The sequence below is a fragment of the Pseudonaja textilis genome, chromosome 2 (genome assembly GCF_049901715.1).
Source record: "Pseudonaja textilis isolate UNSWEBS1 chromosome 2, rPseTex1.2, whole genome shotgun sequence".
NCBI classification, from domain to species: Eukaryota; Metazoa; Chordata; class Lepidosauria; order Squamata; family Elapidae; genus Pseudonaja; species Pseudonaja textilis.
Window position 1 is genome coordinate 237,851,170 of NC_141991.1, and position 14,229 is coordinate 237,865,398.

At 39.5% G+C, this 14,229-nt stretch overlaps 1 protein-coding gene across 1 annotated transcript in view; it reads right to left on the minus strand.

Moving 5' to 3' along the window:
• WDR70 (WD repeat domain 70) overlaps nt 1-14,175 on the minus strand; it is a 127,755-nt gene extending 113,580 nt beyond the window's left edge. Inside the window, exons 1-5 of the mRNA XM_026715826.2 lie at nt 13,021-14,175; nt 12,873-12,935; nt 9,747-9,830; nt 8,769-8,880; nt 7,435-7,615 (exon numbers count right to left, since the gene is read on the minus strand). Of these exons, the coding sequence (XP_026571611.1) occupies nt 7,435-7,615; nt 8,769-8,880; nt 9,747-9,830; nt 12,873-12,935; nt 13,021-13,045 (465 nt within the window). The 5' untranslated portion in view covers nt 13,046-14,175. The remainder of the gene's footprint in view (nt 1-7,434; nt 7,616-8,768; nt 8,881-9,746; nt 9,831-12,872; nt 12,936-13,020) is intronic.
• Between the last annotated feature and the right edge of the window lie 54 nt (nt 14,176-14,229).

Below are 14,229 nucleotides of genomic sequence, written 5' to 3' on the forward strand. Positions count from 1 at the left end.
TAACAAAAACCCAAACACCAGCTGGCTGGTGGGAGGCACGCGCATGCGCAGCAGAGATGAAGTGATGGCTCGTGTGCCCACAGAGAGGGCTCTGCGTGCCACCTCTGGCACATGTGTTATAGGTTTGCTATCATGGCCATAGTTGGTCTTGGACAGCTTCCCATACAGTAAGAAGGCCATTCCTTTAGTGGGCTCTTTCTTCCAATCTAGAGATACATGGGAACTATTGTTTATTTTGTTAACTGGAGCTTTAGGGCCCATCAGCTTCAGTCAAGTTCAAGATGGTTGCTGGTGCAACAGGGCTAGATGTAAAAGGATGGGTCTTGAGCAGAACAACTTACATATTATTACATTTAAAAAATCTCAGTGCAACCACACAGGATAACCTGAGCATCCACAATTCTGCATGTAGGAGGTAGTATATGTGAATGTGGAAAGGGATCAGAAGTCCTAGCAATTTCTTTTAGGAAAATGTGTAGCAATTTATTTATTTATTTATTGTTTATTTATTTATTGTTTTTATTCCACTTTTATTCTTTTTATAAATAACTCAAAGTGGAGAACATAATATTCTTCCCTCCTCCTGTTTTCCTCCATAACAACAACTTTGTGGGCTGGGTTGAGAGAGAGTGACTGAGTCAAAGTCACCTAGCTGGCCTTCATGTCTATCGTGGCACTAGAACACCTAATCTCCTGCTTTCCGGGCCTGCACTTTCACAACTACAACAACTAGCTCTAAATATTGGGCATCCAAATATACAGTACACTAATAATATACACAAATATGCAGCTTAATATATAAATGAACACAAATCCATCTTCAGCTCTCCCTAGTATAGCTCAAACCCTGTCATCTGGCTGAATGATGCAATCGTACTGTAATTTTTAATTGTAAACTGCTCCACTGCATGCAGAATTCAATCCCATCAGTCATTCAGACTGCTGGCCTTTGCCTGTCTGATTTACATTAAATTAATGTCTTTTTCTGGAGAACAGAAAATAAGAATTGATCTCATGATTGCAATGCCTATGTCCTTCGTAACAGGATCAAAAGGGCACAGCTGATTCTAAACCCATGCAAACCTCCTTTTTGCGTATTTTTTTTTTTAAAAATCATACAGAGTCAATTGCAAGGAAAAAACAGGTCAATCTGAATCTATTTTGATGATTGAAGAAATTTGAGTGGCAAGAAATTTAATCTTGTTCTTGTGAAAAATAAATGTTTTTAAAAAATCAATGTAATCTACCAAGGACTTGGAAAGAACGTGCATCTCTAACATGCAGAACTTGAATAGGTATCCATACAGTATTATTTTGCTTTGAGGTAGACCAGAAGCCAGAACAAAGCAATGTTTTATTTAATTGAATTTTGTCAAAATTAAATTAATTAATTACAAGTAAATGTGATTAGTCCCCATGTATTTAATGACTTTTCTCTTCTCTCATCCTCACGTCACAAGCACAGCAGCAACGTCTGGAAAAGCATAAGTTGCCTATGTCAATATCTAGATAAGCCTAAAGGCTAATAGTTTAATGGACAATTAATTAAAGAGCCTTTAAAACTTACGGATAATATAAATTGTGAGATATTTCTGTTCTGCCTCTGTCTTGCTGGTCGGGGGGCAGGAAACACATAGCGTTCAGAGGCTTCTATTCTACATCTCCAATGCATGGGTCTAAAGAGGTTTGTCAAGCCATCTCCAACAAAGGGTGCATTTGCACAAGCTATCAGCTTAATGGACTTTATTACAACGTATTAAATAGTCCAAGGATAACTCCTTGTATTTACTATGTGGGAAGTTTGTTCCCTTTGTAGGAGATTTAATGTATGCTTTTGTTAAAAGATTTTCTAGCTTGCAACTTTGAAATATATAATTGTCCTAAGCATGAAAACTGCAATCTACTACTATCATGAGAAGAGATAAAATGAAACTAGGATGATTCTTTCAGTTTTCCAGGCAAGTGGGAATAAGGAGAGAAAACAGCATTGTACTTTAAAAAGGAAAATCAAAATGAAAAAAAAGCCAAAATCTATGGACACAGAGTGACCCTTTAGAAAACAAGATGGTAGGAATGATGAACAACATTTTAGTCACTCAGCTCTTTATTTTAAGAGGGTGAGGGAGTCAAAGTGTCAAGAGCCACAATAGGTGGATAATGCTATAGAGTGGGCAGAGCCACAAGACGCCTGTAAATTTCCCTGGTTTTCTTGGCATGCTCTTTTCACTTTTTAAATAAAGCCAAGCTTATCTTAGGGCTCCCACTTCAACTTGGCTTCAAAAAAGTCTAACTTAGGGCTCCCATTCTAGTTTGCATATTTTTCCGCCTCAACACAGAAGAAATTTGTGCCCATCACGTTCAGAATTTAAAACATTTGGGGGGCTGCAAAAATGTGGATGTAGTGTTCTAAAGCCAAGATCCAAAGGATAGCTTAGAATATCGTACAAGGACTGTTAGGAATAACATAGGTTACCTAATGTAGTTTGGGTAAAATAATATATATAAACTATGATTGTAAGTTTAAGTGTGTGTCACTTTAAAACTGCAAAGCATGTAATTTTGGGTGCGGTGTGAAACCACCATAAGAGGGAGCAAGAGAACCTGATTGATTGCTGACCATTACTGGATTGCATGGATTGATGTTTTGTTAACTACGTGTTTCCCCTACTGCTGAGTTGCTGAAGGAAGAGAGGAGTTTTTGACTTCTTCATATCTCTACTGCAAGGAGATATATTACTGGACTGATATTTGTAAGTTTACTGACCTCTCTTTTTCAACACTGGAATTTGCAACTGAATAATCCCTGGACGGACTGAACTAGTGAATGATATATGGACTGTTTGACTATGCTATAATTCTTATTGGAATAAACTATTTAATTAGCACTGTGTATCTGTTTTACTGAGTGTAAGCTACAAAAACGTTTATCTCACATATTTTGCCTGCCTGCCTGACTGCTGTGCAGATTCTGCTAGGGTGTATCCCTAACACGGACTACGCGCTGACCCATTGATACTGCAGAAAGATCGATACATACTTATATCAGGAAAAACAAAACAAAGGCTGTTTGAAAATTTGCTCTATTTAAATCTTGTATGAAGATAGAAAATTAAGAAAGCCAAGTGTTCAGAACCATGGAAAGTCTAGAGTGAAAAGATTTTATGAGCAGTTTTTAACCATTAACCATCAATCTTAACCATTAGAAGAAGTATGGACTTTAACTCCAAGAACTCCCAAGCCAACATTGAGCAAGGATTCTGTAGGCTGATCATTTTTCCTTCCATTAAACGTAATAAAGAAAGACTATCTGGTATTGTAATTGGGGCATCAGTCTAGAAACCAGGAGACTATGAATTTTAGTCCTGCCTTAGGCACAAAGCCAGCTAGGTGGCCTTGGGCCTCTCCCTCTTTCTCAGCCCAAAGGAGACAAGGCCAAACTACCTGTTATATAATCTATAACAGGGTTGTCAAACTCACAGCGTCACAGCAGTGTCACATGACGTATTGGGACTTTTTCCCCTTCGGTAAACTGGGCCTGGGCATGGCTGGAGCATGACATATCTGGCCCATGGGCTGCAAGTTTGACAGTCCTGATCTATATCATATAGCTCTCAAACTTGGCAACTTGACTTGTGGACTTCAACTTGCAGAATTCCTAAGCCAGCAAAGTTGGCTGAGGAATTCTGGGAGTTGAAGTCCACAAGTCTTAAAGTTGCCAAGTTTGGAGACCTCTGTCATATAGCATCCAGAAATTTAAGAGAGAGAGTATTAGTTTTGTGAATATCATAGAAAGTCTTATTTGCTTTTTTTTTGTTAAAAGTTTCACATCAAATAAATCTATATAGAAAAGCATGGAAACAGGCAGGCGAAGAGAACAATAACTAAGCCATGCTACTCTGAACACTGATCTTAGTTCCAATAAAATTACAAGTGGATTCTTTTTATGAAAAAAGTTCCAGTGAGTTAAATGGAAATCTCTCCCAAATAATTGCATTATAAATACAGTAAAGTGAATGGCTAAACCTTTAAACTTTGTTGCATTTAACATTTTGAAACACTGCTGATACAATACCTTCATAATATAATAGCTCACCAGTAAATGGTCATAAAAGCTGTACCGTAAAAAGAAACAAAAATGTTAATTAATACTATCTTTTTAAAATTAGCTAATGTTATCTTTAATTTAAAGGTTTATATATGGTTAGGTGGAGTAACAGATCTCAATAAAGTTCTTTTTATAAGTGATTCTTAACTTTTTGGGTATTCTGTTTCCTTGGAGAAAACAAATTAACATGATTTATGAAGGGAGGTTAAAATGTTATTTTTGCCTGTGGTGCTTTTGTAGTTTTACTTAAGAACACAACCACCAGCAATATATTTCTCTATACATATCTTTGGGTTTCCAAGGGAAAATATTTTAAAGTATTTTCAAATGTTGCTCATCTGAAAAAGTCGTGTGAATTGCCATTCCAAGAAATAAAAGCTGGAGAAAAAAGCAACTTTACTTATATATAAGTAATACACATTGAAATGTAAGTGAACAACTGCAAGCTAACAAAAATAATAAGAAAATGCCTCTGGTTTTATTTTGAAAGCTTTTAGGAGAATTTTTAATAGTATTGATAGAATAAATCTGACCCCATGTGGCTCTAAGTTAAAATGTTAGTTTAATAGGAGAGAAAATTCCACCTCCATATGGCTCCTGGACTTGACTTTTATTTAATTCCTGTTATTCTTAATGTTTTTATATTATTATATTTTTGCATATCGTAAGCTGTCCAGAGCCACTTTGGATAGGGAGATGGGGAGCATATAAATTTAATAAATAATCAACATTTGTTTATCTCCAATTCTTTCTAGTCGCTTCACTCATCTCTTCGTTCAATTGTTAAAAGCAGTCCATAAACATAGCTGCCAAGAAAAGATTATTGAATGCCTGGAAATAAACCAATGCTAGAAATCAGCATTACAGCAGGCTGGAATGAATCTCGGGTATTAAGCATACTATTTCATTCCATAACTCCTGTTCTCTGTCCAAACCACTGCAATACAATACAGTAGTTGTTAACCTTTATTGGCACAGCCCACAGCTGTGATCACTAGATGGGCCTCTGAGGAGAGAACTAAAACAAGTCTATCTAAAAACTGAAAATGGCATGTATCATTTGGAGAAGCGTATCCTCTTGAATGAGAAACCACACATAAAATCTGCTATGGGATGATCCCTCAAGAGAAATACATCTTCATTAGCGAAGAGAATCACTGGCCTCCTGAGGATAACAGCATATCCACCACAACCAGGTAATCTTTCCAGTTCTCTGCTACTGAGATGAAAGATGGAGAACACACAGAGTGACAGGCATTCGTGTTTGCAAAATGGGGACCTTTCTTAAATTTGGACCATGCAGAAGTTGTATTAACTTCTCAGTGAGAGATTCATTGGCATAGATGAGTGGTTCTCAGCCTGTGGTCTGAGGCGGAGGGGGGAGCGAGTCCCTGAAGGCTTGAAGAAATGTTATGATTTAAATCATGAGTTAAGTCTTGGGGATCCGTGTCCATGGTCAGCGGCCACAAAAGGTATTTAAAGGGAGTCCATGGTGAAGAAAAGGTTGAGAACCACAGACATATATAATTTCACCAGAGATGCCTAAACCTTTGCATGCAACTAGAGATAGTCCTTGACCTATAACCATTCATTTAGCGACTTTGAAGGTACAGCAGCACTGAAAAAAGTGACTTATCACTGGTCTTTGCTCTTACAACCATCGAAGCATCTCCATGGTCACGTGATTGTCTCCATGGTCACATGATCATATAAACCCTTCCACCCCCCCCTTACTAGAGGTTTAAACTAAACTCCCTACCTCTGCTTTCCAATCTCTATCCCCTCTAAAAGCAAGTCCTAGTTGAGTCTTAAAGGCAGACATTCAAACAGCAAAGAGGTTCGCAAGGATGCAGCAACTATCCTTTTGTAAGTGTTGTGTTTTAGCCTAAACTTTATGAACTGAATTTTTTTATGTAACTCCTCAAGGCAAAAAGTTGCAAAAAGATTCTTTGCTTGCTTGCTATCCTCTACACTTCAGCCTGGAGTCAAGGTGAGGTTTTTTAAAAGAGATAGAGATTGGAGGGCAGAGAAAGTAGGCTTTGTTTCAACACCCAATGAGGAGGGAGTGAGAAAGATCAAGAAACCTATTCCTCCCAGTTTTATTTTATTTTATTTATTTAGAAATTTTATTTTATCTTTATTTTTTGTTGTTGTTATTGAAGAAATGTGGCTTTCTGGGGAGGGAGGAGGTTAAAGCAAGGGAAATATTTTGAAGTGGCTGCCTTAGAACGCACTGTCTGTCTATAGAGATTCTCAGTTATCCAGTTCATGGTTGATCCAAAGGCGATTTTTCAAAAGGCAACTGGACTTTGGATTTCCACCCCCTTTTTAGATGTTTCACTCTCATCCAAGAAGCTTCTTCAATTCTGACTGAATGGTGGACAATGAAAGGATCCTCAACTGTCACTATTCAGTCAGAAACTGAAGAAGCTCCTTGAATGAGAAGTGAAACATCTTCAAAGGGGGAAAAACAGTTGCCTTTTGAAAATGCAGGGTCTGGTTTCCCAAAGCCTAGCAAGAGATAGAAAGGGTTTGCAGTCTCCTGACAGCCAGCTTATTGGAGAAGAAAGGCTAAGCAACTGGTCCTTTTTTGCCCCAGAAAGGCAGGGACTGTGTAGCCAGAAAGAATTTAAAACTTTTCAGTGCTCTCAGTAATAAAACTGGGTATAAAAATACATTGAGCTTGCATACAACAATAAGCCCAATTTCTTGTGAACTAGCACCATGCTGCTAGGACTTTCTTTTTCTGAATCACTTACCAGGATACTGGAACCCTATATTGTTGCTCCCATACAAGTCCCAGCAGCATCTTCTATATCCAGCAAAATAAGATCATTGCAAGTGAGGCTTTACTTCTTCATGCATTCATTTCAATTAATGGGAATGAGATTACTGTCCTAAATAAAATGTTACTGTAGGGGTCCTTGGTGCTCTCTGAACTTGGTTGGTTTCTTGCAGGTATTTCATTACCCAACTAGGTAGCATTGTCAGTTGCTCTTTGTTTAAAAACAACCCACTCTCTTCTAACACGGATGATGTTGCCTAGTTTGGTAATGAAACATCTGCAAGAAAACAATCAAGCTCAGAGAGCATCAAGGACCCTAGGGTTCAACCCTGAGCTACAAATATTCTCTTATAATTGATAAAATGTTAGTCTTTATATGTATGGTTACCTTCGTAATTCTTAGGAAGAAGAAAAACTTATTGCTGCAAATTAGGTATCACATGTTTGCCTTACGTGCAGGGGGCACACCAATAATGTGTGATGACAGGACGAGGCAGAAATTATAGTTTCTCATCAGACCTAAATTGAGAGACTAAATGCTAACCTCATCTTCTTCCTGGGCACTTTCATCATCATCGTCGTCGTCATCATCATCCTCTTCGTTCTTGTAGCCAGGAGGAAGTGGTGGGCCAATCAGCTCCTCATCAGAGTCATCGACTGACTCCTCGGGGGGTAAGGGAGGACCTTCATCCAGACTGTCTTCACTTTCGCTACTAGACATCTCTCTGAGTGGAAGAATTACAAGAAACAAAACGGCTAATAACAGGTTTTCTGACTACTTAATTGTTGAAGTCCCTAACCTGTCCCTTCTCATTTTTTGTCAGTTGCTAAATCATGTCCAACTCTTCATGACCCTATGGACTATAGGAGGGGTGTCAAACTCAATTTCATTGAGGGTAACGTCAGGGCTATGGTTGACCTCGGGGTGTGTGTGTGGCGTGGCTGACTGGGAGTGCATGATCGACTGGGTGGGCGTGGCCAGTTTCACGCCACTTCCCAAACTGCTGACATGTTTCCTCTTTGCATTAGGTGGACCGGGCCGAAACAACATTGGCTTAATCTTTCTTCTTCGCACCAGGTAGACTGGACTGAAGCTACATTGGCCTGAACTTTCCTCTTCGGCAGGTAGACTGGGCCGAAACTACACAGGCCCTATATTTCCTCTTCATATTGGGTATACCAGGATGGCCCTGTGGGCCGGATCCAACCACATCGTGGGCCGGATCCAGCCCACGGGCCTAGAATTTGACACTCCTGGACTATAGAAGGCTCCCCTGTCCTCCATTGTCTCCTGGAGTTTGCCCAAATTGATGTTCATTGTGTCAGTGACATTGTCTAATAACCTCATCCTCTGCTATCTCTTTTTCCTTTAATCTTTCCCGACATCGGGGTCTTTTCCGGTGAGTCCTCTCTTCTCATTAGATGGCCAAAGCATTTGAGCTTCAGTTTCTCAAAGGGGCTAATGAAGAAAAGATAGCCTGGAATGGAACTGGAATGGAATGTCTGTGCAAAGAAATAAAGAGAATGGGCAAGAAAGATGGCCTAAGATTTGCTAGAGCACAGAGGGATGTGCAAACACAAATGGGCTAACCATGATGCTTGTCAAGTAGTTACATTTTTGGAAAAAATGAAATACCTGTTCTTGCAATATGTTTCCCTATGCAACACTTTATAATGCTGCAAAGAGGAAAACAATGATTCTCCTCCGGAGCTTTGTGGTAACCTGTCCTCTGCTGGTCTCCCTAATAAAAGAGGAATTATCTCTAAAAGATGCTGAATGCAATTAGAGGAATAACTTGCTCTTCTCTTTCAGGGGGAAAACATTTATTTATAAAAGGCACATGCTGCCAAAACTTTAAAGATTTATAATATTTATACCTGGAAGATACTTTTTTCACTGGTTGTGATCCTGCACCCCCTGATGAATCGGCACCTCCTTGCTGGCCTGCAGATTCTTTTTCCTTCTCAGCTGCTTCTTTCTCACGTTCTTCTGAATAATAAAGGATTCCCAAAAAGAAACATGGATTGATATAGTCACGGGGGTCAAATATTATTGTATTACATCAGAAATCTCCAAACTTGGCAACTGTTAAGACTTGTGGACTTCAATTCCCAGAATTCTCCAGCCAGCATAAGTACAGTTGCCAAGTTAGGGGACCTCTGATTATATGAAAAAAGATGAACTCCTGGTTTTCATGGTAATACTGCCACCTACTGAAAAAAAATCAGTTAAATCTCTGCAAATTCCTGTTTGGTTAATCATTCCAAATATATAAATTAAACAGATCAGCCCACAGTTTTCAGAACTGAACTATCAGAAGACCAATTAAAAAAAATGAAACATCTCAAATTATTTTTCTCCAAAAACTTCAAAAATTCTTTCTTTCAAAAATTCGCAAATTTTAAATGTTTGAGTTGTATAGTATTTTGGATGACTATTTTGGATAGTAAAACAAGCTAACACCAAGCCAAGTAAACTTTAGCCATCACTGCTTTTTCTTAGTTGCTGAAACATTGCTGCGATTTTTATTTTATTGTAATTCCTTTGAGCCAGTGGAGTAGAATGGGACTTCAATCAAATAAGTAATGCAATTATTTATATTGTTATCTTTTAAAAATATAACTAGTTTGTCTTATATTACAGAATGAAAAAGAAATTTAAAGCTCCATCTAACATTCTAGCAAACTGTTGGTTTTCATATAGTATGTATGCATATTTATTTTGATAACTCTAACTTATTTTTAACAATGTGGTGGTCCTGATTCTCAGTCTTCAGTGTAAATACAGGCAGGAAAATGTACATTTAATGCTCAAAACAAAATAAAGTAAAAAAAATTTTGTACAGCATATCTCACCAAGAATTTTTCTACTTCGTTCTACAGCAGTTCTTCGGGTTTGTTCAAACATTGCAGTGAAGTCAAATGTTCGAGCTTTCTTTCCTAGATAGAAGAAAAAAGAATCTAATTTCTTAGAAAGTGATATATTAAAAGAAAACATCCCTAGGCAATCTCAAAATACCACTATATGAAACTCAGTGAGAACTGGTTGCCTTACCAGGATGAATCCCACAACCCTCCAGCAGGCCACGCTGACTGAGAATTACAAACATAATTCAGCCCACCTGAAGATTAAGGAATGCTGTGGTAAATAAAATATATTTTTACAATGCAATCCTATATTGCATACTGTGCAAAAGTTACACAAAGTTAAGGGACTTATTACAGGTAAATATATTTAAGATTGAAACTTTTATTAGAACAGCTCTGCTATCAGAAACCAAAGGAGACTCTGAGAATCGGTTTCCTGCAATCAGACACTTCAAAGAGACTCAAGTATGGATTTTAAAATAATGTTTCCCAATAAGTATATTCTTGCTTTTCTTAATTATATATGCACAACATAAAAATACTGATAGATTAAAAACTCTTGCTATATTATTTCAAATGCTTGATATCTGCAAGCCTAAAATATTAAGATAGTAAACTAGAATGATCAGTTTTATTGCTGGAAACAAACCAACAGATGAAAATTCTCACTCAACAAGTCTCTTTATATACCAAAGAATTTACATAAAAATAACTTCATCCCACCAACTTTCCAGGATCTGACTGGCTCCCAGAATTATTTTCAGGATGAGATAACCAGACCAAGAAGAAAATATATAAAACTGATGTTGATATCATTTAGTTACTTAGCCATGGATAATAAAACTATTTTTCCATTCTTCTATAATTAACACCAGAATAACTTAGACATACTTCCACACAGGAAATATGTGAAAAACAGATGGACAACTTAAAAGACATGAGAAAATACATTTTAAATAAAGGACCAGGCAGCATAACATGGAATACAGTTTCCTTTTTCTTAGAATATTCAGAATGTTTACACTTAAACATTGGACTACAGAACAGAAAAATTCCAACCTGTGGCATGAAACATTGCTTTATCAGCCAGCTGATATTAAAGGTCTTTCTAAATTCAGCTGATATTAAGGGTCTTTCTAAAGCAATAGAATTAATCTTCTTCCTTATCTCAGCTTTTGCAAGATATATTTTTTAAAAAATCATTTTTTAAACTTCATGCATCACACAATACACTCACAATGGTAGGAATGTTTATGCAGTGACTTAACTGCTGGCCTGCTGTTTTTTTTCCTGTTATTGTAAATTCTAGTTGTGTAGGTTAAGAACTAATCAGATTGTGAAATTTTTTGGGGGGGTGGGGGGGTTGAGGGAACTTATGTTAAGAGCTTTCCAAAATTCAAAAGTTAAGGACAAGCTGTCCTAAACACTGGTTAATCTTATTGAAATGGAATAGGGAGTGGGGGGGGGTAGCTTTTCATATTCTGCTTTTTATAGCAGGTGTGTGTGTGTGTGTGTGTGTATCAGAAACAGTGCTAGAATAACTGAGATGAAGGCATCTGCAGTTGGAAATAGGAGTCCTCCAGAAGAGACATCCAGAATACAGCTAAGATAGAAATACCTTCTAGTCCAGCTGTCACCAACCAGTGGGCCGTGAGAAAATTTTGGTGGGCCACAGAGAAATCTCACCCTCAGAGCACCCCCACAAAGCAATTAATCCAGGCTGTGCAGAAATACAAGGCTGTGCTGCCCACATGGCCCGCAGGAACCCTCCCCGCCCACTCCTTACCTGGTAAACTTGCCTGCTAAATTGCTATTTTTCCTTTTTCCGATCAACATCTGTTCTGCTGTGTCTGGAGATTTAGATTAGCTAGGAAGCAGCAAATGGTTGGATTTCTTGCTTTCTAGCTAGTCTTTAGATCTTCGGCTCTGCACAGCTGATTGCTTGCAAGCAAATTCAGTGCAGACTCATGGCAAGCAAATTTGAGAGACTGAGTTAGCCGATGGCAGATAGATAGATCACTGAATGATTCTGTGAGCAACTTAATCTGCCTGCTTTGCCTGATTTTGGGTAAAGGTTGCTCTTTTTTTCAAAAAAAAAAAATCACTATTTACATGCATGGTGTGTTGTGAGTTAATTTTGTGAGTTAATTTTGTGAGTTTGCTTGCAAGGAAATTTTATGTGACAGACTGGGCTAGCCAATGGAAGATAGATTGATTTCTGGATGAATCTGTGATTCTGTGAGCAACTCAATCTGCCTGCCTGCTTTGCCTGATTTTGGGTAAACGTTTTTTTATAAAAAATTCAGTATTTATATAAATATTTACAATATTTACAAACAAGCCGTGCCCAGCCAGTCACATGACCAAGCCACACCCACAAATTAAGCCATGCCCACAGAACCAGTTAGTGGTCCCTGGGATCTAAAATTATGAGTTTGGTGGTCCCTGAGGTCCAAAAGGTTGGCGACCCCTGTTCTAGTCTAAAGCAAGGGTTTTCAAACTTGGCAAGTTTAAGACTTGGGGACTTCAACTCCCAGAATTCCTGAGCTAACATGACTGGAGGAGGAATTCCTGGAGTTGAAGTCCATAAATCTTAAAGCAGTCAAGTTTGAACCCCCACCCCACCCTCTAAAGCAAAAAAGAAAGAAAAAGAGGAATCTGAGCAATGAAAAAGCCTCCAAAATTCAGTATTACTTTATTGCAGAGATACAGCTGCTAAGCTGGGAAATCTGAAAAGGAGGGTCTCCGGTTGATACTGAACACAGTTATTCTTCAGCCCGTAGACTGCCAAAATTTGGGATTCAGCAACAACTGGAAGACACCCCCCCTCCACCTCATGCATCCCTGGGCTTCAAAAGCCCCCGAGCATCACCAGGTCTTGCTGTTTCGGGGTGCGGTGGGGGAATCTATGGGGCCAGATATAAACATTCCTGCCCGTCAACTTTCAGCAAGGTAAGCAAGGGCGTCCAGGATTTGAAAACTATACCCCCCTCACCCCCAGAGCCCCGTCCCTCCGGATAGGGGGACCCCCGATTCACGTAGAGATCTGCATGAAGTTTTGCATCCCACCCCACCTCTCTCCTTCTCGTCCCCCGCGGTCCTCCTCCAACTTACCGAAGCCCGAGAAACCCATCGTAGCCGCCAGCTCCGGATCCGGTCCTGCCATCTGCTCGGCTTCTGAAAGGAGACAGATACATTCAGCTCTCTTTCCCTGCGAGCCTCTGCGGAGGAGGGAAGAGAAAGCAACCCGCCGGCCACTCACCGTTCTCCATCGCGGGCTGCTGCATCCCAAACGCAGGTTAAAACTCTGCCGGAGAAAACCACAGGGAGGAAGCGGCGCTTTGGAAGAAGAAAGGGGCGTCTCCTTGCTTGGGAGAGTATAGAGGCCTCTAGCGGCCGGAGGGGGAAATGACCAGAGAGAGCAAATTCAATTCGATTCAGTTTATTACAGCCCTAGACTAGACCAGAGACCAAGACAGAGCGAGTTTAGGGAAGCGATTTAAGGCACCAGGGTAAAAGCCGGGAAGCCATCATCAGTCGCTCTCTCTCTCTCATCCCTAGGAAGCAGACAATGGCAAATCACTTCGGAGGAAACTGTAGGGATAAGTCCATGTAGTCGCTTTAAAAGAAGTGTCTGTGCACCAATGGAACTCCTGAAAGACCAGGTTAAGGGGGAAAAAACATCATGGAAAAATATGTCTATGATCACTAGGAATCAACAACAACTTGATGGCATATAATCAATCAAACATAGACTGTGAACGGGTTTGTATATGAACTTAACACCGATTTCAGCACTAGAGTCAAAACTAGTCAAAACAAGATGGTCTGTGCCACCCTATAGACTTAACAAGACAGCCAGCTTGTCAGACAGACAGCTAAGAAGGCTGTGAATTTTAATCCCATTTTACTTAGGTGATCTTGGATAGGTCAGTCTTTCTCAGCTCTATGAAGGAGGCAATGGCAAATCATTTCCGAAATCTCGCTGAAAGCAAACGCTGCGAAGGAGTCAACTCTGTTCATCAGGGGTCAATTAACCCACACAGAGACAGACCTGAGTCATCTTTGCTCCATCCAGAGAAATGTCTTTTCTGTCTTGTAGAGTAAGTAGGATTAAACTGCAAAGGTCATAACTGTGAAAAATGGTCATAAGTTACGTTTTTCAGTGCCATTGTAACTTTGAACGGTCACCAAAAGAACTGTTGTTAAGTCCTGGGCTATCTATATCTCCACATCTGCATTGAGTCTGCGTGAAGAGGAGCAGTATATTTCCACATGACATTCCAAGGGACCAAAAACTGGGAATGACACTTTTTCCTCTTTTTCCTACCCCCCCAACTGCTGTCACTTTCCTGGGCGCCTCGCGCTGCTCCCGGCAAGAAACAGTCGCGCTCTTCACAAGCCCCGCCCTCCAGTCAGAGTAAGAGGGAATTCCTCGCCTCTCTTCGACCCGACAGGCCGGAAGTGTGCG